General features: G+C 56.0%; 11 protein-coding genes across 11 annotated transcripts; 5 read left to right on the top strand and 6 right to left on the bottom strand.

Moving 5' to 3' along the window:
• The first annotated feature begins 249 nt into the window (after positions 1 to 249).
• BGZ61DRAFT_437298 (uncharacterized protein) lies at positions 250 to 1,291 on the top strand. Its single transcript, XM_046244100.1, has 3 exons — positions 250 to 432; positions 486 to 541; positions 601 to 1,291. The coding sequence occupies exons 2-3, from the start codon at positions 511 to 513 to the stop codon at positions 1,269 to 1,271; spliced, it is 702 nt and encodes a 233-aa protein (XP_046111715.1). The 5' UTR covers positions 250 to 432; positions 486 to 510; the 3' UTR covers positions 1,272 to 1,291.
• On the bottom strand, positions 1,292 to 3,412 carry BGZ61DRAFT_437296 (uncharacterized protein). The gene has a single exon (XM_046244099.1). It carries the CDS (start codon positions 3,114 to 3,116, stop codon positions 1,341 to 1,343), a length of 1,776 nt encoding a protein of 591 aa, XP_046111714.1. The 5' UTR covers positions 3,117 to 3,412; the 3' UTR covers positions 1,292 to 1,340.
• Positions 3,413 to 3,969: 557 nt separating this feature from the next.
• On the top strand, positions 3,970 to 6,061 carry BGZ61DRAFT_582192 (uncharacterized protein). The gene is made up of 2 exons (XM_046256279.1): positions 3,970 to 4,914; positions 4,966 to 6,061. Exons 1-2 carry the CDS (start codon positions 4,156 to 4,158, stop codon positions 5,821 to 5,823), a joined length of 1,617 nt encoding a protein of 538 aa, XP_046111713.1. The 5' UTR covers positions 3,970 to 4,155; the 3' UTR covers positions 5,824 to 6,061.
• Positions 6,062 to 6,079: 18 nt separating this feature from the next.
• BGZ61DRAFT_437289 (S-adenosyl-L-methionine-dependent methyltransferase) lies at positions 6,080 to 8,114 on the bottom strand. Its single transcript, XM_046244098.1, has 6 exons — positions 7,838 to 8,114; positions 7,747 to 7,760; positions 7,641 to 7,660; positions 7,463 to 7,572; positions 6,974 to 7,305; positions 6,080 to 6,911 (listed from the first exon to the last, which is right to left on the bottom strand). The coding sequence occupies exons 1-6, from the start codon at positions 7,918 to 7,920 to the stop codon at positions 6,433 to 6,435; spliced, it is 1,038 nt and encodes a 345-aa protein (XP_046111712.1). The 5' UTR covers positions 7,921 to 8,114; the 3' UTR covers positions 6,080 to 6,432.
• Positions 8,115 to 8,462: 348 nt separating this feature from the next.
• BGZ61DRAFT_437287 (ribosomal protein S8e/ribosomal biogenesis NSA2) lies at positions 8,463 to 9,682 on the bottom strand. Its single transcript, XM_046244097.1, has 2 exons — positions 9,609 to 9,682; positions 8,463 to 9,558 (listed from the first exon to the last, which is right to left on the bottom strand). Exons 1-2 carry the CDS (start codon positions 9,609 to 9,611, stop codon positions 8,779 to 8,781), a joined length of 783 nt encoding a protein of 260 aa, XP_046111711.1. The 5' UTR covers positions 9,612 to 9,682; the 3' UTR covers positions 8,463 to 8,778.
• Positions 9,683 to 9,822: 140 nt separating this feature from the next.
• Positions 9,823 to 10,674, top strand: BGZ61DRAFT_437286 (putative aconitate hydratase). The gene has a single exon (XM_046244096.1). The coding sequence runs from the start codon at positions 9,890 to 9,892 to the stop codon at positions 10,517 to 10,519; it is 630 nt and encodes a 209-aa protein (XP_046111710.1). The 5' UTR covers positions 9,823 to 9,889; the 3' UTR covers positions 10,520 to 10,674.
• A 319-nt stretch (positions 10,675 to 10,993) lies between these two features.
• On the bottom strand, positions 10,994 to 13,739 carry BGZ61DRAFT_488528 (kinase-like domain-containing protein; the record flags this gene model as incomplete). The annotated part of the gene is made up of 2 exons (XM_046250120.1): positions 10,994 to 11,797; positions 11,850 to 13,739. The coding sequence occupies 2 exons, from the start codon at positions 13,737 to 13,739 to the stop codon at positions 10,994 to 10,996; spliced, it is 2,694 nt and encodes an 897-aa protein (XP_046111709.1).
• A 1,209-nt stretch (positions 13,740 to 14,948) lies between these two features.
• On the top strand, positions 14,949 to 16,125 carry BGZ61DRAFT_470422 (Per1-like-domain-containing protein; the record flags this gene model as incomplete). Its single annotated transcript, XM_046248078.1, has 4 exons — positions 14,949 to 15,074; positions 15,142 to 15,190; positions 15,253 to 16,012; positions 16,068 to 16,125. The coding sequence occupies 4 exons, from the start codon at positions 14,949 to 14,951 to the stop codon at positions 16,123 to 16,125; spliced, it is 993 nt and encodes a 330-aa protein (XP_046111708.1).
• Positions 16,126 to 17,488: 1,363 nt separating this feature from the next.
• On the bottom strand, positions 17,489 to 18,582 carry BGZ61DRAFT_5224 (uncharacterized protein). The gene has a single exon (XM_046252545.1). It carries the CDS (start codon positions 18,230 to 18,232, stop codon positions 17,678 to 17,680), a length of 555 nt encoding a protein of 184 aa, XP_046111707.1. The 5' UTR covers positions 18,233 to 18,582; the 3' UTR covers positions 17,489 to 17,677.
• Positions 18,583 to 18,867: 285 nt separating this feature from the next.
• Positions 18,868 to 20,479, bottom strand: BGZ61DRAFT_5210 (uncharacterized protein). Its single transcript, XM_046252473.1, has 2 exons — positions 19,667 to 20,479; positions 18,868 to 19,603 (listed from the first exon to the last, which is right to left on the bottom strand). Exons 1-2 carry the CDS (start codon positions 20,324 to 20,326, stop codon positions 19,031 to 19,033), a joined length of 1,233 nt encoding a protein of 410 aa, XP_046111706.1. The 5' UTR covers positions 20,327 to 20,479; the 3' UTR covers positions 18,868 to 19,030.
• Positions 20,480 to 22,379: 1,900 nt separating this feature from the next.
• BGZ61DRAFT_437278 (uncharacterized protein) lies at positions 22,380 to 22,693 on the top strand. Its single transcript, XM_046244095.1, has one exon. The coding sequence runs from the start codon at positions 22,521 to 22,523 to the stop codon at positions 22,686 to 22,688; it is 168 nt and encodes a 55-aa protein (XP_046111705.1). The 5' UTR covers positions 22,380 to 22,520; the 3' UTR covers positions 22,689 to 22,693.
• The last annotated feature ends 1,037 nt before the right edge of the window (positions 22,694 to 23,730 follow it).

Below are 23,730 nucleotides of genomic sequence, written 5' to 3'. Positions count from 1 at the left end.
AGCCCGGATATAGAAGGGGATCCGAGTATATGCTCGATAGGTCTGAGAGAGTGCGCAGGGTGAAGAAAGATTCTCTCAAAGCTGGGCTTGTCGCAAAGAGACCGCCTTGTCCAACCCGCTTTTCGCGATGGTGTTGACTGGGAAGCAGAAAAATTTGGGTGGGCCGTTATCGATAACAGGCCAACTGCGGGGCACGGCGCGGGGCCATCACCACGGGCTTCGTAGGGGTTCGGTGCACTTCAACCTCCGAGAGCGCCCGGCCTTGACACATCATTTGTCATCGCACCAGCAGATAAATCTTCCACCTTGAAGCATACGCGGTATTGTCCTTGAACCTGCTGCAACCGTGGATTCTGGCTCATTATTCGATTGCTTGGAATTGGTGCAGCGTCTATCCGTAACATCCTCTCGTCGTCATCATCCCCTCTCTGTGTGAGTAACGCTGCCAGCCGGTCCCGTGAGAACCAACACTGACAATCTCAGAGACCTCTTATACCCCCGTTCGTCACCATGTTCACCGGAATCGTCGAAGATGTCGGAGGTCAGTCTTCACTCTCCCAAGGATAAACGGAGGGGCATGTCATCTCACAAAGTTCCCAGTCATCTCCAACCTCAACACCAATGACTCCACTGGTGGAACCTCCATGATCGTCACTCCCCCCACCGGGTCCTCTCTGCTCTCAGACTGCCACGACGGCGACTCCATCGCCATCAATGGCGTCTGTCTCACCGTCACTGAGTTCACCTCCGAGGCTTTTACAATCGGTGTCGCTCCGGAGACGCTGCGCATTACTAACCTCGGCGACCTTGTTGAGGGCAGCAGGGTCAACCTTGAGCGTGCTGTCCGTGCCGACACTCGCATGGGCGGCCACTTCGTCCAGGGCCACGTCGATACCACCGCCGAAATTCTCTCCATCGAGCAGGACGGCAATGCTCTGACCTTCCGCTTCCAGCCCAAGAGACGCGACATGTTGCGCTACATCGTGTACAAGGGCTTCATCGCCATCGACGGCACTAGTTTGACCGTCACCAAGGTGGATGATGTTGAGGGTTGGTGGGAAGTTATGCTTATTTCCTACACCCAGGAGAGGGTCGTTGTGGCACAGAAGAAGAAGGGCGAGACGGTCAATGTTGAGGTTGACATGATGGCCAAGTACGCCGAGAAGTCTCTGGCGGGTATCCTAGGCGCCGAGTCTGGCACTGCTTCGATCCCGCTTTTGGAGAAGATGGTCCAGAGGATCGTGGCACAGGGTCTTGGAGCGAAGCCTTGAAATACGTTCAAAGATGTAATTGTTCGTTTCAGTCTCGAATAATCATTTCTCATCAATCAGCTCGATGTCTCAAGCATTTCCCCATACCTCTGCAATCTTCTGGCTCAAAGCTTTGCTAAATTTCTTGCGACCGACCAGCTGTGTGGTCTTCGCAAAAACCATGTCTCGCTTGCGTTTGGTTCCCTGTTCTCCTGATCCGCACGTCTCGAAAGCTTTGACAAGGTCGTAGGGCGTCTTCCATCGTTTTTGGATCTCAATAGCCCGCTCTCCAGTGACACCCTTGGTTGTCATGAGCATCTTGAGGAATACATCTCTGAGCGTCATCGTTCCCGATTTTGACGCCAGTGATGAGAATGCTGGGTAGGTGACATAAAACCCGGCTGACGGGTCCTTTTCCCTCAGATGGGTCAACAGGGGCAAGTAGTTCTGAGCCGTGAGAACCCTCGTGGGGATAACGTTTAGAGACTTGCTCTCATATGTCCGCTTCAGCATTGCCGTCATTCGCGCCAGATACCTAATCGTCTCATCCATCTTCGTCGTCCTTTTGACAAAGTAGCCATTGACGACCTGGGTGGATGCAATGGCGGATTGCACGGCCTCCTCGTACCTCTGGATGGATTGTGGATCCATGGTGATCTCTTCGATAATGTATACAACCTTTTTTGTCCCTGACCTTTTCAGGCGGAATTTTTGTTCATGAAATCGACCATCTTTGATACTGCTGATCAGATCGTCCAAACGTTTTCGTTCCACGATCCAGTCCAAGACAATCTCATCCCCTTCGGCACCGTGTCTTGAGAGCAGGGTCGAGTCATGACATTTGGCGACCCACTGGGCATCGCCCAGCTCCATACTCCTCATTATGGGTTTCGCTCCTTGCTTCGCAAGTTCTTCTTGCATATAGTCACGATCAGTCTTCGCCCGGACCTCCCGAACATCGAGGAGCAGGTGGACAGAAAAAGATCCCGGGGGAAGTCGAATTGGAGTAAATGCAGGCAGGCCACTATCATCGTCAACCATCGGACCATCCGATACAAGGTCCTGATAACTCGACGGGGCTGGCCCAGCTTCTGGTCGAGGTTCTGGCGATTCAACCGATGGCGACCTTGTCCTAGACTCGGAGATTGTACTAATATTGGTGGTGGAAGTTCGTCCTGTGGGCTGTATCTCGTTCCCGTTGCCATTCTCGGCTTGCCATTGCCTCGTTTCTTTAATTCGTTTCGCAACGTCCCACCCCTCATCAGTCAGAGCATACCTCTTTAGCGGCCGGCCCCTCTCGTAGACGAGCTCCTTTTGTACCAACGTCTTCATTGAGTTCCAAGCCGTGTAGAATTTTGTCGGATCATTAGGGGCTGTGAAAGATGAATCACAATGGGGCTGCGCGACTTCGATAAGGTCAGTCTTTGTCATGCCCACAGAGACATCCTCATCCTGATTAGACAGCGCGACAACCAGGGCGAAGGCACCGGATCGAAAGGCAGGAACATAGGCTTTAGGTTTCCGAGCCTTCTTTGCTGGCCTTGAAGACCCTCCTTCATCGTCGTCGTCGTCGTTATTTTGGCCATTTCGTGAGGCCTTACGCGTCCGGGGATGTTGGGGCATTGGGAGGCCATTCTCTTGGCAGTGCTTTTTTAACTGATCCTCGAGACGTTCGCAGAGTTTTGGGCCGAACCCCTTGAGTTGTTGAAGCTGAGCAGGATGCTCAAAGGTAATAGGGCACGCCTTGAGAGAGTCGTAGGCATGTTTGTAGGTAGTGATCCCTTTGGAGTTTCTGTCGCGGGCTACGTCCAGCCATTCCTTGACCCAGGCGAGTAGCTGGGGATTGGCAGATTCGGAGTCGTCCATGGTACACCGACGGCAATGGGTTGCAAACGGCGAGAAGCCATTCCAAAATTGCGCTAGAGAGCACTCCAAGGAACCTGCCACACGTGAGACAGCAACACGTTTGGCGGTTCTGCGATGACGGTGAAGTTTCTTGTGAACATTTCCAGGAGACGCGACGGTGCTTGCGTAGCGGGTCGATGACTGACACGAAATCACGTGTGTAGGTGGTCTAGGTAGGGAGGTACGTAGGTACTTCGTTCACTGCCCCTCCAAGCCGACGACGAAACGAGAAAGTAATAGATAAAAATAAGTAAAACAAGACCACACCTCACACCAACAACCCTGAAGCGTCCAAATCTAACCTCACTGGAGCCTTAATCCACACTGGCCTGGCGGCTGAGCTGGCGGCGGCGGCGGCTGCTGACGTGAGGCCTGGCCCTCCAATGCCAGCGGACGAGGCGCTGTAGCTCCTTGGCCCAATCAGTCGGGCTGCAGCTCCCACCTGCAAGCATGGATGGATCCCCCCTTGCTTCAGCGCGGCATCCAATATGCCAGCCCAGTTCGAACTGCCAGTGACCAGGACCAAGCGGGGCGTGTTTGGGGCAGGACCTCGTATGTAGCTTTGGTGCAGTGGGTGTTGGTACATGGTAGTGACGAACGGTGAGAAGGGCCACCTCGCACAACCTGGCAGGGTTGGCACTACAGCAGCACCACCACAGCAACAATTCTCTCCCTTCAGCGCTTGATATACACTGGGCTGTACTGGGCGGTGGGCTGAGGTGCCCGCTGAGGTGTGACCGTGGCTGGCGAGTGGCAAGGGCCCTGTAGCAGTAATAGAGCCAGGTACCTACTACGTAGGCAAGGGAGGTAAGGGAGGAGCTGCCCCTCTTTACGTAGCTGGAGGTATTGGCGGACATCCCACCTCCCCGCCTCGACTCGCTGTCTCGATGTTTCATAAGGCTCTCGACATCATCGTCACTCCTCCACGACTCCTCCCTCTTCCCTTCTCCACACTTCTCCCTCTCCTCCAAGTACATCCAATTTTTGGTAAACCTGCACAATGGACAGCCAAATCCTCGCCGCCTCGGCCAAGCACCCCGTCGTGGCCAACCATGTCTACAAGTATGGCACTGCGGGGTTCCGCATGAAGGCTGACCTGCTCGACGGCGTCGCCTTTCGTGTCGGTCTGCTCTCGGGTCTGCGCAGCCGCAAGCTCAATGGACAGGCCATCGGCGTCATGGTCACTGCCAGCCATAACCCGGCTATCGACAATGGCGTCAAGATCGTCGACCCCATGGGCGAGATGCTGGAGCAGGAGTGGGAGGCCTATGCCACCAAGCTCGTCAACTGCCCCTCCGACCAGGAGCTTCTCGACACCTACAAGGCTCTCGCCGCCCACCTCAAGATCGACCTGAGCGCCTCGGGCCGTGTCGTCTACGGCCGCGACACCCGTCCCTCCGGCCACTCCCTCGTCGCTTCCCTCGCCGACGCCCTTGTAGCCACCGGCACCGACTACACCGACTACAAGATCCTCACCACCCCCCAGCTGCACTACCTGACTCGCTGCGTCAACACCGAGGGCACCCCCAAGGCATATGGCGAGGTCAGCGAGGCTGGCTACTACGAGAAGCACGCAGAGGCTTTTGTCCGCGCCCTTCGTGGCAAGAAGATCCAGGGCCAGCTCATCGTCGACTGCGCCAACGGTGTCGGCGGCCCCAAGCTTTCTGAGTTCCTGAAGGTGGTCAACAAGGACGTCACTGGCCTCGATATCAAGGTCGTCAACGACGATGTGCTCCGACCTGAGGTCCTCAACCTCGACGTAAGATGACCAAACACCTCCCCACGTCAACTAATGCTGACCATCCCCCAGTCTGGAGCCGACTACGTCAAGACCAAGCAGCGAGCCCCTCCCAACCCCAAGCCCCTCCCCGGCGTCCGATGCTGCTCTTTCGATGGCGATGCCGACCGCCTGATCTACTACTGGATCGACCCCGATACTGGTTTCTTCATGCTCGACGGTGACCGCATCTCCTCTCTCAACGCCGCCTTCATCGGTGATCTCGTCCGCTCTGCTGGCCTGGTTGACGACCTCCGCATCGGCGTTGTCCAGACCGCCTATGCCAACGGCGCCAGCACCAACTACATCGAGAAGCACCTCCAGCTCCCCGTTGTCTTCACTCCGACTGGTGTCAAACACTTGCACCACGCCGCTTGCCAGTTCGATGTTGGCGTCTACTTCGAGGCTAACGGCCACGGCACTGTTGTCTTCTCCCAGGAGGCCATCCGCGCTTTCCGCGAGACCGCCCCCCAGTCCCCCGCTCAGAAGGACGCCCTTGACACCCTTGCTGCCATCAGCGACCTTATCAACCAGACCGTCGGTGATGCCCTCTCTGATATGCTGATGGTTGAGGTTATCCTCGCCCACAAGGGATGGACCCTCAAGGACTGGGCCACTACCTACAACGACCTCCCCAACCGCCTCGTCCGTGTCGAGGTTGGTGACAAGGACCTCTTCCAAACCACCGACGCCGAGCGCCGCCTCAGCCACCCTGCCGGTGCCCAGGGTGAGATTGACGAGTGTGTCAAGAAGTACACCAACGCACGCTCCTTCGCTCGTGCCAGTGGTACTGAGAACGCCTGCCGCGTCTACGCCGAGGCCGCTACCCGCTCCGAGGCCGACGAACTGGCCAACAAGGTTTCCCAGATCGTCAAGCACTACGGCTCCTAAGAGCTTTCGCTTGTCGAGTGGTAGAATTGACATGGAAATGAATCTAGACGACGAAAAACAAGGTGTGTCTGTGAAGTGTGAGCCTGTGAGGACGGATGAGACCGCACGTGGGGGATATGAATACTTCGGGTACCAAAAGCTCTGGAGGGGTATAGCACCTCGCTATCTAGCTAGGTTAGAACGAGCAATTTGCTCAACCTGGATTTATGATGAATGAAAATCTCTATTACTTTTGATGAATCATTAATTTATACTCGCCTCCTTCACTTGAACTTGAAGTTTTACGGTGCACCAGCAACTTCTACGCAGACGCCAAGCAAATGATGCACATGTTGATGAGAAGTCTCAAAGACGCTCTATACAGCTCAAGAAAATGATCTATTGACTAGGTAGCCGGAGTGCTGTTTTGTGGTATCACTCATAACGGGTCGTCAACCAGCCACCATCCTTCGCGTTTTATCTACCAAAAAGTTGACCCACGTTTAAGTTGCAAAGACGCCAGCCGCCTTGTACTGATGTCCCGATTTAGATAAAATCTCCTCGGACGCCTCTCCTTGCGGCGTCGTCATGGGTTACCGTCGTTCCGTCATTAGAAGTGCTGCAGGGCACTTAACACATCCGGTACTCGCTGTCGCCCTTGGAGGCCCGGGTGACGTCCTGGGTCTCGAGCTCATAGGCGATCCGGATGTCGAGGTCGCGCCTGTTCTTAGAATTGGGGCGGACGTCGAGGCTGAGCTCGACCTGCTCGCCGTCCTGGACGGTAAGGACGTCCTCAAAGTAGAAGACGGTCTGCTTCCAGTGAGTGTACTTGGTGTGGGGGCCGGTGGAGAAGCGGATGGGCTTGTGGCAGGCGGTGAAGTCGATGTCGAACCACGAGACAAGGGCGTGGATGAAGTCGTCACGCTTGACGGTCAAGTTAAATTTGGTGGAGAAGGCCAGGTCGGCAACGGTGCAAGTGTAGAGATCGAGGGTGAGGACAGGGGTGGGGTCGGTTACGACGGCCTTGATGTCGACGGTATCAACGAGGGGCTCGGACAGAGCCGTGGCCTTCAGGGGAGTATAGTCGAAGCCGTAGACATCGTTCCAGACTGGTAGGGGGGTTGTCAGTGCGTGTAATAGCGGTGGAGCAGGTTATTGGCCAAGAACTCACAGCCAATCTTCTCTTCCTTGTACTCGCCATCCTCAATACCGGCGAAGAAGATGGTGGCCTTGTCGGGGAAGATGAGGCCATCCTTCTGGAGGTAGGTGTCTCGGGCGTAGAGAACGGTGTCGAGCATGGACTCGTAGAGGAGGAAGTATCCCATCCACTCAGAGATGATGATGTCAACCTTGGGGAAGGGGAGCTCAACCTCCTCCATCTTGCCCTGGAGCAGGGTGATCTTATCGGACAGGCCGTTGGTCTCGACGATCTCACGGGCCTTGAAGATGATGGTGGACATGTCGACACCGATGACATGCTTGGCGCCAGCCTTGGCGGCGAACCTGCAGCGGGTTAGGACATGGGTTGGTTCTGCAGAGTCTCGTCATGGAGCGGGAGAGGAATGTTTGCTTGCGCCGCCACGATGGGACCAGCGGCGTGAAGATGAAGCGGGGCACGGGAATCCGGGGCGGACTGCAGAGTGCAGATTTGAAGACGTACATGGAGAGGATGGCAGTACCACAGCCAACATCCAGAACAACCTTATCCTTAAAGATGTGCTTATTCTGGATAATGGCGTTCATGTACGATCGTGTGCGCACCTCGTCTTTCTGCAGTGCGGTCGAGCTGTCAGCGGGGTTCTGCATTTGCATTGCGCTGCGGGGGAGGGGTTCCATACCAACATCTCCTCGTGGATGCCTTTTGCAATGCGAGCACGTTAGCCAAGCCGTTTTATCCAAGTCGCCTCTACAGCCGACGATATCGAGGGTATCACTCAATCGTACCATGGTGGTCGTAGCTACACGCGAATCCAGTCAGCTTCATGCTACGCCGCGGCAGGGCGACCGCAGTGGGGGGAACGCGAACAAAACTGACCTCTTGAAGTAGTGCTGCTCACTGTGCTCCATGCCCTTCATCTTCTCCTCGGCAATCTCGACTTCCATCTTGTCACCGCTCATTCTGGCTATGATTCGGATCTGGTTATAAACCAGAGAAAGAAACGAAGAGGAAAAAAAAGGGTCGTTGTTTTGGGGATGTGAAGGTCGGAAACTGCGAGACTGGAGGGGCAGACCAAATACAGGATGCGATTTGGCAGAAATGAAAAAATCGCCGTCACCGCCAAATTTTCAGCGCCCAGTGCGCCAGCTTAAAGCGAGGGACCCCTCATGGCCACTAGCATGATCCCCTACAGGCTGCCTTTTTTAGAGGGGCTGCCTGTTTTTGCCGGCTGTAGCTGGGCGGTGATTGGCCCATTTGCATCAAAGTAGCACCAGCACCAGATCGAGAAACCCAGCTGGTTGCGGCGTGGTGGATCCGGAGCCGCCGCTGAAGTCTCTTCCAAGACTCGACACGACTCGACACGACTCGACATGACTTGTATCGCCAGCCACGCGTGTGTTCGGCAAGTGGGATCTCATTATTTACTGGCCAATGGCGTTGACCGGAAGTCTTGGTTGTTCAGACAGGACGAATTCACAAGCAACAAGAGTTGTAGTAAATATTCTAGAAATGCAGCCAGTCAAGCATTTCAAATTTTAGTACATACTACCTAAGTATTCTATGTATGACCGTGATATAGTCTTTTGTCTCATCCTCTCGAATTCCCAGCGTGGTCTTGTCTCGCCGGGAAGCAAAAGCAGGCCCCATGGCCTCGAGTGTGTCTTCTTCATCGCTACCGGGAATCTTCAGTCGACATTCCACCCTTAGTGAAAGCCCATGTCGCAGCCTCTTTTTCAACTACCGCAAAACGCCCTGACGCCTTTACATGCATTCTGAATATCAAATGATCCATGGGGTTCTCGCCAAGCAACCCTCGATTACACCAGCAGGACGCTGTTGATGCAGCCCTCGTTCTCCGGGTTGTTGGTAACCTGGGCGTATCGCCCCCAGACAACCTTTCCACCAGCCGTCACCAGACCCAACTCGCTGACGTTGACCTCGATGACGGTACCCTTGGTCAAAACACCCAGCTGCGTGTAGAGGGGGTTCTGTGGGTTCTTCTTGACACTGATGATGGGCAGCTGCACAGTGACGCCGAGCTCGGGGTGGGTGACATTGGCCTTCTTGTAACGCAGACCCATGGGTCGGATGAATCGCTCGTGCTTGGGGTTGCGTCGAGTGAAGTCGGGTCCAACGAACGTGGGCTTGGTAACCATGCGCTTCCACGACTTCTGGTGAGTCTTCTTGCCGGTCTTGACCACCTTAAACATCTCCTCCTCGCTGATACCTCGGACCTTGGGCAGCGGCACGGCGAACTTGGCCGCCTTCTCGGCTCGCTTGTTCTTGATGGCACTGCTGAGGGCCTTGGCGGTCGAAGGGTTGGTACGATCCAGCAGGTAAGAGGGCATGGGCGTGGTGGGCTCCTTCTCGTCGGCCGTCTTGACGTTGCGCTCCTCGTGCGCCTTGATGGCCTTCTTCATCTGGATCTTCTCATTGTGGCGCTTCTTCTGGTAGAGCTTGGCGCGGAGACCACGGAGGTTCTGGGCATCCTGCGAAGCCTTGTGGCCCTCACGGGCAGTACGCTTGCGTTGTCGCTCTTCGTGATCGAGACGGCGGCCGTGCAGCTTGCGCCACCTTTCCATATACTCGTTCTGAGGCTGCGGGGCATTAGCATTTCGTTTTCCCAGCGAGAAACCGCCGTGCATACCATAATTGCGGTGTTGCCCAGGTAAGGGACTTGGACTGTACTGGCGGGGATGTGATGCTGAAATTTCCCTACCGATAAAAAAAAGCGGCGGTTTATCGGGAGGCGGCGCAGGCGGTAGGTGGTCGGCGCAGGATTTCGTCGGAGCCGGCGCCACGCTTATCCGGGCCAATGCATCCAGAACTCGTCAACTTTTTCGACACACGACATTGACCTCACGGCCGGTGCGATATCTTCCCCGACCAGCAAATAGTGCCCACGCCCGAACGGCACTGCGGTCCAAAATGAGCAGGGCACTTCTTCGCTCCGTGCTGGAGCTTCGAGCCCCAATTGCGCGCCTCCCCCCGAGTTTCCTGCTGCCAATTCGTGCCCGCGCATTCAACACCACCACGCCCATAGTCGAGCCCATCCCGGAGCGTCACATCAAGAATGGTGCCAATCCCTCGGACACACAGCCCCGGCCGCTAGCCTTCAAGAAGAGCCACCCCGTGCCGCCGCCGCAGCCCATCTCCGACTCCGTCAAGAACCTCCTGCCCTTCCTCGCCGCGCAACCGGGTCACTACATCACCGTCCACATCCACGGCTTCCCCTACCTCGTCCGTGAGGGTGACCAGGTCCGCCTACCGTTCCGCCTCCCTGGCGTGCAGCCCGGCGATGTCCTGCGGCTAAACCGTGCGAGCATCCTCGGTAGCCGAGACTACACCATGAAGGGTGCGCCTCACATCGACGAGCGTGTGTTTGAGTGCCGGGCTACTATTCTGGGCACGGAGTCGGAGCCCCTACGCATCAAGATCAAGAAGAAGCGGAGGCAAAGAAGATCGAGACAGGCGAAGAGCAAGCACCGATATACCATCCTGAGGATTTCGGAACTGAACATCAACAACGTGGAGGACATTGAGGCATCGTCCGAGTAAGGCTGGACGGACCAAAAACATGATCCGATGGGAGAAATTCAAGAACGGGGTGTGGATGAACGTGTACAAAACAGTCAAACTAGACCTGTACCACCTACCAGCTTGCAGCTGGCTGTACAATAATAAAGCACTTTTTGCAAGCCAATGGATCCCATATACTGATTGACGACGCTGAATAAATAGTTCAAGCCGCTGAAAGATGTTTGATTCGAACACTCGCTACAATGCGATATCATAGCCTAGACTCCATATGTATCCAGGTCTGCTCCAATTACAACCCTGGGCAAGTCCCAGGTTCTGAATATAAAAAGCAACAATGGGGTAATCGTTAGTCGCAATGAAAGACGAAGAACAATGCTCCCCAACACCAAGCTATAAATGCTTCCTTCCCAATGAATATCAAACAAAAAACGTCATACTTCTTTTCATCCCAAGACAAACTTTGCCCGGTTCATGCTAGATCGTGTCGTCACCTCAATTTCTACCAGCCATAGCTTTCTTAACGCTGGTCCAGTACGCTTGCGGCCAAACGCTCACGCTCTCTGCCTCGGTGGGCATCCGCTCGCGACATCTTGAGACGACGCTCTGGATGATTCGGCCGAGTAGCTCCTCGTCCATAGGGAGGGCCTTATCGGTGAGCTCCGCGGGGTAGAGGAAGGGATCCGTCTCGTGAAGCAACTCCTCACAGGTAGGGCGCATGTGAATGTCCCGGTTGAGACATCGCCTCATTGTGCGGATAAGTGAGGGCGGGACGGATGAGCCACCCATGCCACGGGATGGGAACTCGATGTCGTGGTTCCAGTTGATGATGGCCTGACACTTGGACAACTGGTTGGAAATGTGGCCAAATGGAGTGATACCATAGACCATCTGGTAGAGAATACAGCCGAGTGACCAGACATCACTGGGCTTGCCGAGCTTCATAAGCTTCTGGTGACCAGGCATCCGTCCGCCTCTGGGGTTGTTGAAGTCCATCAAGGACTCGGGCGACATAAAGTTGGGGGTGCCGACCTGGGCTTCGCGGTGGACATTGATAGTCTCGTCGGTCTGGATGGCGTTGGCAATGCCGAAGTCGATGAGCTTCAGCTGACCTTTGACCAAGACGAAGTTGGCCGGCTTCAGGTCGGAGTGGACAATGTCGTATTCGTGCACTGCCTGCAAACATTCGAGCATCTCCTTCCAGTAAAATCGCACAAACACTGGGTCGAACTTTGCGAATTCTGAGGCGTGCCGTCCGCCCAGTAGCTTGTTCATATCCAGCTCACCCATCTCCATAAGCTATACACAGTTAGCAGACAGTCATTAGAAATTAGTAACGAGAGGAACTCACCAAAGTAAGCACCTTCTTCTCTGAGTTCAACTCATGATCCCTCAGTCCGATGACACGCTCGACCTTGCTGAGCTTCTGCAAAAGGTCTATTTCTCCCTGGTATCCCCGGAGAGTGCCCTGGTCCACGTTCTCCAGCGCAACTCGCTTGAGGGCAAACATCTCGCCGTTCTCAGCAGTGACTCGGTAGACCTTTGCGCTGCCACCCCGGCCAAGGCAGTCCAATCGGGTGTAGGCCTTGCCGTTCACCCTCAGAATGTTTCGTCTCTGCTTGGCGTGGCCGGTCGCGGCAGCACCTGCAGTAGCTGTTGCCGCTTCCAAGACAGACATCTTTGGTGGTGGTGGAGGCTCCTGTCGACGGGGCGTATTTCGGGCCATGGAGGCGAGGGGTTTCCTCTCTGGCGAGACCGGCCTCGCAGCACCAAGTTCTGCGCTCATGGGACGCATGGGCACCTTCTCAAGGATCTGATCGACCGATGCCTTGGTCCGCTTGTAACTAGCCGGGACCTCGTTCTCCTGGTCGCGTCGAGATGGCATCTCGGGACGTGACATGGGAAGTTTATAGTGGATTTCCTCAGGTTCCTTCTGTTCCGGCTCTAGTTCTAGCATCGAGGCTGGTGCCGGTGCCGGTGCGGCCTCTGGCAACAGGGCTATTTCTGGAGTCGGTTCTCGGGAGGAATACTCACGGGGAGAGTTCTCACGAGGAGAAGGCCTCGCTGACCCCATGCGCAGGTTAAGATTTGAAGCGTGTCTTCGGTGAACAGCTCTAGCAGCGGCATTTCCGCTGACCGGGCTTCCAGAGTTGAAGTTCCGGATCCCATCACCGTAATAGGCGGCGGGATCCTCGCCAGGTTGACTTTCTGGCTCTTGGCTTGATGCCAAGGGTTCGCCATCAGCATTATCTTCATCCTCCTCTTCACTTTGTCTCCGTCGACCTCGCCGGGCGGGTCCGCTGAGGAAGCTTCCTGCCACCTTTCCGACCCGCTTGGGTCGCATCGAGCTTTGCAGGTTGGCGTTGTCTTCTGGCCGAGTCCTGTTGCCAGTTGATGGGTATCGTGAAACGCTACCGTGGCTGAAAGGAGGCGGGTTGCGGGCGACGGTTGAAGGCTCTACGAGCTCTTCGGGCTGGTCGTTTTCCATGTCAATACTGGACTTGTCAATCATGGATCGTTCCATATTAGACGCATTAGACCGGCCTGACGACGGGCCAGTCGAACCAAGGCGGCTTCGGTTGCCGGAGGACCCGGCAGCAATCCGGACGACGCGTCCGCCTTGGGAAGGGGTGTTGACATCAAGTTGTGAGCCTGGCCTCTCATCTGAAGACTTATCCCGACTACCGGGACGGCTTTCAGGTCGTGGTCGCTGAGTCGACCGAGACATTGAGTTTGATCGCCGCTTGACAGGCTTCATTTGGTTCAGGCTCTGGGGCGTGTTGCTGAGCCGGACCACCCTCCTCCTAACAGGGCTGGGCTCCCGGCTCGCAGCAGGGCTGGTTGGTTTTGAGGATTTCCCATCCTGCACTTGCACGCTTCCGGATCTGCGATGTCTTCGGCTTTCTGATGCCGAAGAGGTTGACGCGTTCAATGCACTTGTGCGTCGTCGGGTTCGGGGAGGCGAGGGCGGACGCTCGGCTCGTTCAGGGGCACCGCCATTGAGGAGAGCCTTGGTGAGAGCGCTGAGCTTCATGGGCACTGGGATCTCATCCTCGGAGCTGTCGTCGTGGAATTGTCGCTCCTGTGGTTGGTGATGGCCGTTGGGCACAGCTCCAGCATTGCTTTGGAAGCTGTCGTTGTGGTTCACAGCCGGCCTCGAGGGAAGTCGTCGAAGGGCTTGTCGTTGGGAGGTCCTCCGGACAAGGCCGTTTCCCATGGGGGTGGGCGAAGCAGTCGCCATGTTTGTTGTTGTTTGCACAGTCTGCGCGTTGGAGCGAGATAACGATCGAATCGAGTCGAGGAGGAATTGGCGATGGTTCGTCAAAGAGTAAAAGATGCACTACGTGTCGGTCGATCCCATGGTCTGAACCGGAGCAAAATTACCAGAAATTTAGTTCATGCGGCGCGTCGGGGGGCATCGTCAAGAAAGATGGCTGGATGGACGGAGCTGTATTTTGGATGCTAGCGGCGCGGCCAATCAGGGTCGATGCGGTTGCCCAGAGCAACGGGACCCCCAGTGACGCGACTCAGGCGGGCCGAGACTGAGAGATCAGCCAGGGACGTCCAGAACGTCACACACCACCAGATATGGGCAGCAAATAATTGTGCCGAGTCGCGCGGGGTGGTCTCGGAATTTGAGAGAAATTTGAGAGAAATATGAATCCGGGGAGAAATGTGCTTACACTACCGCTCTGCCTGGCGAAACAAAAACCGAGTCTCCGTGGGACTCTCGGGGTATGCGTTGGCGCCTAAACATGCCAATGGGACAGGAGCCAGGACGCAGCTACGGAGTAGATTTTCACGCAGCCAGCCGATAGCGAGGTCAGCGGCGTGGAATCCAGCAGGGTGCGTTACTTCTTTCAGCGGATAAATTACTTGGTGCAAAACGGAGCTGCAATCCACTATGCAGACGCAGATAGCACTTTGCACGAAGCCCCCCGCCCCATGATGGCTTCGTGACCTGTCGGTGACGACTGCATTGAGCTTAACAGGCACCCAATATACAACAAACCTGGCACTTACACACACCGACCTTCCAGCCATTCGTTAGGGGCTAATTGCCTACCTATAACTTACGGAGTAGGCAGATACCTAGTCAAGACTCTCTCAGGCTGCGCTGTTCCCCACAAAACTCCCGCCAACCTCGGCGGCTTAGGTGGACTGCCGGGCCCCGAAGGCCCCTAAGGCCCCTGGAGCAAACCCGCTGAAGATGCCGCTCCAAGACGGCGGGCGGCCCGGCCAATCAGGGCGCCAGGCCTGTGTCCCGCGCCGTGCAGCTTTCCACTCCCACTGGCACTGGCGGCGGCCACGGGCGGCCACATCTCCAGCGAGGAACCCCAGAATCCAAACTCGTATCCTCCCACCACATCATCGCCTCTGACGTCGCTTCCCTTTTCGCTCTTCGCCCTCGCCCTCGCGATCCTTCCTGCCCGAGGTCGATGCTTGCACAATGGCATCTCAAAGGGGACGGCCATGGTCACGGGTCCTCTCCCTGACCGTCCTCGTCCTTGCCCTCGCCGCTACGGCGCATGGCTCCGCTGGCGATCGTCTTCCTGGATTCAAAGATTGTCTCAAGGTCAGGAAGCTGCGGATTCCCCGGCGTCTTGGCACGAACGAGAAGCGCTAACAGTACCCCTTCGCAGGTCTGTAAAACAGAAAATTGCGGCTCTGGAAAAGATTACACCGCGATCCGTACGTTGCCGACCCCTCGCCGAGGCATCCATTGCATCACAAGCTGACCTTACTCTGCGCAGCCTTCCACCATCGCCTCCTCCTCTGGGACTGCGCCAGCGAATGCAACTACGCCTGCCAGCACATCATCACTGGTCGACGCATCGAATACGGGGCCGAAGTTGTGCAGTTCTACGGGAAATGGCCCTTCTATCGGTTTCTGGGCATGCAGGAGCCCTTCAGCGTCCTCTTCTCCTTGGGTAACCTCTGGGCGCATTGGGAGGGCTTGAAGAAGGTTCGCACCAAGATCCCTGCGTCATATTCGCTGCGCCCGTTCTACATCTGGCTCGGCTACGTTGGCCTTGTGTCGTGGATCGCCAGCTCCATCTTCCACACCCGCGACTTTCGCATCACCGAGGAGTTCGACTACTTTGCCGCCGGCGCCAACGTGCTGTACGGCCTATACTACACGCCCATCAGGGTATTCCGTCTAGACAGAAGCACTCCGCGCCGGCAGTCTGTCCTTCGGGCCTGGACTCTACTGTGCATCTTCTTGTACTTTTGCCACGTCTCATACCTCAAGTTTGTCAGGTGGAACTATACCTATAACATGACTGCCAATGTTGTGGTGGGAGCTATCCAGCACTCCCTTTGGACATGGTTCAGTTTCGATAGATACAGGAAGTCGAAGCGTGTGTGGGCAGCTTGGCCTGGTCTTGTGGTTGCTTGGATTATCTTAGCCATGAGCATGGAGTTGCTTGATTTCCCCCCTTGGCTAGGTTGCATAGATGCCCACAGCCTATGGCATCTCATGACAATTGGCCCCACCATTGTGTGGTACAAGTGAGTCTAGTTGGAATTCCAAAAAAAGAATCCGAAATGCGCTAACATGACGCAGCTTTTTGGTCAAGGACGCCAGGGAGGATATTGCTGGGAGTCAAAGACTAAAGTCGTAGAGCCGTAAACAAAGGCCACGATTCAACATAGTGTTAATTCTAACGGTGGGGATCTGGACGAATATATAGCAAGGATCATTTATAATACGACCTAATGAAGCAGTTCGGCTAATACTCAACAATCTCAGGGACAGCCAATTCAGCAGTGACTCAGGGGCGGCGGCAAAATCTCTAGAGCATTTACCAATACCAACCACTTGATGTCTATTCCCACAATTCAACGTCAGCAGGGTGTCCCCCAATTCCCTCATTTCACAGTCAATCGTCAAACAAGAGGCACAATAATTGAGAAAGCAATGTCAATTTCAGCTCCCCAAGCGATCGAGAGCATTCACTCGCCAGCTTATTATGTCCAGGTCGTAACTTATCGTGACAAACGAAATACAGGAAACCAACATGCACAAGTCCACAGAGAGTCAGCCCCGAATAACCACAAACCCCGAATACCCCCATGAGTCGATCAGCCTGCTTGATACGAACCCGAGGAGGAACCCAGCCGCGCCAATGGCCAGCATTACCGACGCGGTAAGTGACGCGCTCACCTCCTTATCCAGCCATGTCTGGCGGAGGCGCAGCGTGCCCAGGCGCATGAAGAAGAGCTCCTCGGCGGATACCTCTCCCAACATGTTGGGCTTTAGCTCTGTGGACTTGCGAGCGGCCTTCTTCTTCTCAACTCTATTGCCTAATGTTCGTCAGCATAATTCTCTGGGTTGGGTTGTTAATCCTGCAAGCAAAGACTTACAGCAGAGTGAGCGAAACATCACCCTGGATGCGCGCCTTCAGCTCAACCTCGACATCCAGGTTGAGTCCCAGCTGCAGGCGGACGGGCTTCGTCTCGGCCAGGCGCGGCAGGACGGGGCCGGTCTTGATGCCGCCGGTGGTGGCGAGCTGCTTGTTGTTGCGGCGGCGGCGGCGGCCCCGGGAGTCGACGCTGGAGCCCATATCGGAGGCAGAGTCGTCGAGCTGCCGACGCAAGTCAGCCATGACATTATCCGCGGTGCGGGGGGGATTGCCGCCGGCACCGGGGCCGAGTGGCCGGGGAGCGGCGGCCGGGGGCGCGACTGCGGGACCGACCTTGGGCATCATGGGCTGGGTAGACATGGTTTCGAGGTATGTGGGCGGCGGGCCTGCTGGTTCGATACTCAGAGTTGTGGTGGACTGGTACAGCGTGTGAGAACAGGTCTCGTAGTAGCTCGGCGGTGGCGGCGATGGCTTGCGGGACGGCTTTCGCTTGCGGGATGCGCGGACAAGACGGAGCGGCTTGACCTCGAGGCTGGTGCTGCGGCCGGGATAGTACGGCGGCGGGTTGACGGCGTAGCCTTCGGGCTTGAGCGGGAGGACACGGGGGAGCGGGGCGCCGGCGGAGACTCCGAAGGCGTCGGACGGAGGTCTGGAGAGGTCGGGACCGGAGTAGGCAGGGAGTTCGCGGGGCGCGTTGGCTGGATCGCTTTCCCTAGGCCGGCTGACGGGAAAGCTGGGGACACAGAGACAGAACGAGTCGAAGAGTAGATTATCCACACCTGCGCAGGTGGCAGAGGGAGGGACGAGGAAATTAAGAAGCGAAGGCTAAAAAAGGGGAGAGAGGCTGAATACAAATGGGCACCAGGCCGCGTGAGAGAAGAGAAGAAGGGGTGAAGGAGGAAGTTGTTGTTGTTGCTTGATCTGGATGATGATCTTTCTCCTCGTCCCAACAGCGGCGTCGAAGCCCATCTATATACGCATTGCCCTCGGAGCACGGTTCACTCGCAACAACGCCCGCGCTCGCATCTTCAACACCGTAAGATGCCGTCAAAAGTTCGTATGGTCCCAGAACCTCACGCTCTCGTACGATGAGCGAGCGAGCTGAAACGGCGCGGTCGTGGCTGCGCCAAAGGGCCAGAGTTGTGAAACTAGACAGGCAGCCCGCTCTCCGTGTTTGCAAGTTGGCGCCTCCGGCGATCCGGGCGGTTATGCGGGGGCTGTGAGCGGGCAGCGGAGCAGCACGGCGCCGGGGACGTGGCCTGTAGGTGAGTGGGAGAAGGAGAAGGGGACGTCGTGTTGCAGGTCTGTGTTTGAAAGGCCGGGGTATGGGACGCCATGTGTCTTGGGATGGAGGCTTTGGGAGCATGGACAGCCAAGATGTGCGGGGGGATACAGTAACATTCTCCCTTGATATCACATTCAATCACATTAAGCTCGGACAATAAGCTCAGGGCTCGTCGTGGTTTATTATCCGGGCGTCGTAATAGCCACCTTGATTTGTTGATAGTCTGGCGCATCATGCCATGCTGATTGATGATAAGACTCCTGACTGCAACTATCTATCGGCCCAGCTCACAGGACACCAAGTGTTACCCTGGACAAAAGTATCCCAGTCTCATCCTGTTCCCGCATCTCTATCCAAATAATAAATGCTGTGGCAAGAGCCCAAAAGAGCCCCATGTTGTGCAGGTGACGAAGTTAAAAAAAAAAAAAAAAAGTCCAAAATGGCAACTAAATCAAACGACGCCCCCACATCTTCCAACGCCGCGTAAAGAAAACCAGCCGACCCAAAGGATAATCATCTCAATTCTAATAAACCGATTCCATCTCCCATCATGACCGACCCCCAACCACTCCTCTAAAAAGTTGACACGACATGCATGTGGCTTGAGGCTCGTCAGAGTTCCATTCGTTTGGTTCGCGACGTTGCACTCTAGCCCCTAATGGCCGTAGGCGGGTTCCGTTGAACGCCTGGGGAGCATCGATGCAACGCTCCCAAACCGCCTCGCCCTATGAATCGGACGATAACGCAGCCCCTCTCTGCCAGCAAGTCGCGTGCCTGTCAGAGAACGCCGTTTTGAAGATCCCAAGGTAGCATGTCTACCAAATTCCGAGCGCCTACCCTCCCGCTAAGTACGGATGCCAAGTCACCGAACACAGCGGCTCATGTGCTAAGCAGATCACGGACTGACAGGCCTCGCCCCTTTGATCCCCGTCGATCATTATTCAGCATCATCAAAGCAGCCATGGCCTCTTGGTCCAGTTCACTCTGAGGATCGAGGGCCGGGCTTGTCAATGTCGACGCTGGCGCAGAGGCATCGCTGCGGGCGTAGTGGCCATTGCTAAACACCTGAGGGCCGAAAGCTGGCGAAGTAGTAGCCGAGGCGCTGAAGCTGTACCGGCGCGCGTCTGTCGACACAGATGAGTACGAGTGCTGACGGTGGCGTGCTGAAACGGCGTCTTGGGGTAGCAACGCTGGCGAGACAGACGGCTGGTGTGCGTGTCTATCGTTGGTAGGCATCGTCGGTGACCCAGCGTCTGAGTCTTCCATTTCAATATCGCCGTCACCAGCGGGATCGCCCCGGAAGGTAGGGTGGAACTCGCGGATTGACGGCAGACGGTCGCGGCCCGTGGGGGTCTGGCGGCCGGATTCGGTGTGGGTCATGTCGTCTTCTTCTTGTTGTGCCTTCAACTTGGACACACAGTCTTCAAGATACCGCACGTACTCGATGGATGCCTGTTCAGAAAACCCATGTTAGTCACAGGGTTTGAAATTTGGGCCTGCAAGGTAACAACAAACCTGTAAGATGGACAGTTTGTGCATCTCTCCGGTGCACGCCGGGATCATGCTCTTTAACACGGCAAACTCCTCATTCATCTTGCTTCGCCGCCGCCTCTCGATTAGGCTGTGTGCTGTCTTTCTCGCAATTTTCCGACCTGCTGCACTCGTTGCGCTTGGTTGCTTCTTCTTGCCCTTATCCCCAGCAGCGTCGTCGGTCTTGGCGGCGGTTGTTGTCTTTGTCGTCGCAGACGCGGGCCCTGCTTTCGTCGCTGCAGAAGCCTTGCCACCCGACTTGGACATATCTTTTCCGGCACCATCTGTGTTCCCATCTTGAGTCCGGGGCTTCATTTGGATGATCTTCCGAGAGCGGGTCGGGGGAGGAGGTAGGGCAAAAGTGTTGTCCTTGGCCTCCTTGGCAGCCGAGGATCGTCGCCGGGCCTTAACAGTCTCGGCGGGTTGCATGGGGAACGTCAACGCGGGCGAAGTCGTCGCAAGCGGGTGAGGTTTAGGATCGGTGGGAGAAATTCGAGAACCTGAAGGTGATATCCGGGAGGCATCATGAATTGCTGGAGGCGGTAACTCAAAAGAGAGCTGGAAGGTAGCGAGCTGCTGAGTGCCATCCTTGCCCTTGATGTCGGAGGACGAGCCTGGTGTAAGTGGAAGACCTGGTCGAGGCATCTTGGCAAGTGTGGAGATGCAGAAAGGAATGAGGGAAAGGAGCACAAAAGAAGTGTTTGTGGACTGGGCGAATATGGGGGAATGCGCCTTAGTCTCAGAGAACCGGGGCTCTGTGGAGGCGACAACCCAGGTCGTGTGAGGACTCACTGGGGAGTGAGAGGGGAGTGATCGAGGAGGGAGGGAGAAAGAAGGCACAGAGGAAGTTCGTGAGGGTAGGTAAGAGGGTAAGTGGTAGGTGTGGGGGGAGAGGAGGCCAGGGTGGACGTCGGTGTCGATATTGGCGTGGTGGATGAAGATCGCGATGCGATGCGACGTGCTGCAATGCGAACCAACTCTCGTCACGGGGACACAATTGACAGCCAGGACCAGTCACACTTCTTTCCTCGAGCCAGAAGCAGGGGACGGAGGAAAGAAGAGATAAAGAAGGCCCGGGACCGTGGCAAGAGCGAGAGAGGAGACGCAGACGCTCGATTGTCGTTGACCGAGTCCGGTCTGGTTGGGATCCGGTCTGGTCTGGTGCGGCCTGGCCTGGCCCGGTCGCGAGTAGGAGGAGCACGGGCACGAGGGCAGGAGCAAGCAAGAGATAGGAAAGGCAGGAGGTGACAGTGATGGGGCAGGAGCGGACGCCGAGAATAGAGCGAGCGAGGCTACAAGTCGGATGTAATGCTCTGTCGATTGTTTGTCTTGGTCGTGGTACCAGGTCTCACACGTCCCAGGTGTAATGGCAGACTACCATGCAGCCAGCAAGCCAACCAAGGAGATATTAAGGAAACGCAAGAGCACACCCTCTCGCCGCAGCCCTCTCGGAGGGACAGATGAAAGGCGGCGAGACGACACGCACACGCTATCTCCATAGCGCAGGAGACCAGACAGGGCGAGCACGAGCATGGAGCATGGAGCATGGAGAAGGAGGAACCCAGGGCCCCAACCACCAAAAGCCACAATCCCCAAGGCAAGAGAGTTTCAATCCGCTCCTGCCCTTCGAGCTCCTCCAATCCGCTCGCGCCGGCCCCAGGGAGGATGGATGATGGAACCCGGTTCGGGGTCGGACGGACCTCGACTTTGCTCTGGACCAAGCATCATCGAGAAAATGGTCGCGTGCTCTCCGATGCTGTCCAAGCTGTCGGGCGAATCAGCGCGGGGTATTCGCCCATGTGGTCGTCGGTGCGGCGTTCACGGCAGGCGTGCGCTGGTCAGGGGTGGGCTCGAGGGGGGCAGGAGCGGCCGTAAAAAAAAAGCTTGGCTTGAGCTTCTGCTGCGGGCTGCTTCGAGATGGAGGCGGGCGGAGGAGAGAACCGTACAATGGAGGGGAAGGTGCATGTGTGATGGACTTGCCATTTGACTCGCGTGCAGCTGGCCGACGTCAGGACGGGCGTCTCTCAGTTAGGTAACCGTCGTCAAGGTGGCAGCTGCCTCAGCATGTACTACACGATTCCGTACTGGGTACCTACTTACACCGGACACAAAACCAGACTACCTTACACCTCGCCATTACATGCCAGCAAACACCAAGGGGGAGCACTTGAGCGCGAAGTCTTGTCTTTATCGCCCTTATCCTAGACGTCGAAATAAAGGCAGGCCAACCTGGGAAGCAAGCCTCGCACAGACCCATCACAACCCCAACTTTCCAGACCCATCAACTAATCGCCAAGCCTCCATTGAGCGTTTTGTCTACTCTGTTGCTGTCATTCCGTCGACAACTCACCTGGGTTTATCTCTACCATGGTCTTTGTAGCACACCCAGACATCGCCGCCAGAAATAACACCAACACCAAGAAATGTCCCTCCATCGCCTAATGACTCCAGACAGAGTAAGCCATTACACGGCCCCTCACCCATATCGTCCAGACCTCCACTTCTCCTCTCCATCATCCATCTCCACCTCCACCACGCATCTGCCAAGCATGTCATAGCTCCCACCACAACAAAAACCGAAATCCACCGGTTCGAGGGCAGACAAGCACGTGTCCCCGTCTCAGATCCTGGTGCTCACTCAGACCCCCTCCAACACTAGTCGAATCGCCATCTGCTCATAGTCAACAAGCTAGGACGGGGTCCGTCAACCAGGATCTACAAGGGTCTGCAGGGGTCGTGGAAATTTGGCCTCCGTAATTCGTCCCGAGACTGGGATGAGCACGTGTCTCCGGCTTTCCTCCAGCGACTGTCAATTAACTACTTACCTCTTCACAGGGCCATGACCATCCGTCCATCCGTCCACCCTCAGCTACAGGGTAAACCCACCCATCACGATCCCGCGTGTGCCAACGTGGGGGCTTTCGGCGCTCTGAGACAGGACCATCTTCAACCCCCTAGCCCACCACGGCCCCACGAATATCATCGTCCCGCGATTCAGTATCCTTGACCGACTCTGATGTTCACAATTAAGCATCTTGTTCACTCAGGTGCCCTCAACATAATGAGATATTTGTGCCTATTTTAGGCAATTATCGGAAGAACAGTACGCAAAGGATGCTCTCAGGGGTATACATCATTACACAGAGGGTGTCCAGAACGGGGCATGTGGTGCCGCCAATATTCACATCAAGTGATCATGCAACTCGAGTGAGAATGATGAAGATGACCCCAGAGTTCTAGCACGGTCTCGTCCCACTCTAGTGCACTTTGGAGCCACATACTCTGTATGCACTCCGTAGATCGGGCGGATCAGTGAGCTATTGACGGACTCGCCAAAGGGCTGCTTTCGCATGGCCGGCCCTTCTAGAAGCATGCCGACATCTGACAAGCATTCAAGTATCGCATACCCCTTACGGAGGCATCCTTAATCTGTGGCATACGGTGGATTTGGCCTTGTGCTTGCTCTCTCTCCTCTGGAGTCCAGGAAGTCCCAGACACGATGGCAGGTGACACAGAGTTACACTCAAGCCCATTTCCTCAAGAACCAGTGCTTACCCAAAGCACCTCCAGACCACCATTCGAGCAAATGAATAGTCGGGTGTGCCCGGTTTGTCCCTCGGAAGACCTGAAACTCCCGGCTTGTTCCTCAGTCCCGAGCTGTACACAGTGATCCGTCCGGGCCTCCACAATGTATGGCCACCAGAGTGTCCAAGAACATGACTGCCAAGATCCAGCCTGTAATCCTCCCCTCCGAACTACAGCTCCGTAGCTCTTCCAAAATGTGGAGTAATTGTTTCGTCTCCATCCGCTGGTACCCTGAACCTCAGCAGTTGCCGGGGGATTCTTTCACGCACCAGAGTGAGTACAGCTTCTCGCCCATTTTGCATTTGAATTTCGAGGGAGCCCGATGCCCAGATAAATATTGACCTTCAGCGATGTATGACAATGCCGTTGACGGGAAATACCGACACAATCGCGACGTTCTCATGCGCCTGGCTCGTTCCTCGAAAGGGCCGACACTCCAGTTGTGTTCGTAATCCTTGAACTGA

This window comes from Ilyonectria robusta, assembly GCF_021365365.1.
Source record: "Ilyonectria robusta strain PMI_751 chromosome Unknown BGZ61scaffold_1, whole genome shotgun sequence".
In the NCBI taxonomy this organism is placed as follows: Eukaryota; Fungi; Ascomycota; class Sordariomycetes; order Hypocreales; family Nectriaceae; genus Ilyonectria; species Ilyonectria robusta.
Note: the sequence above shows the minus strand (reverse complement) of the source record. Positions and strands in the feature narration are given on the sequence as shown.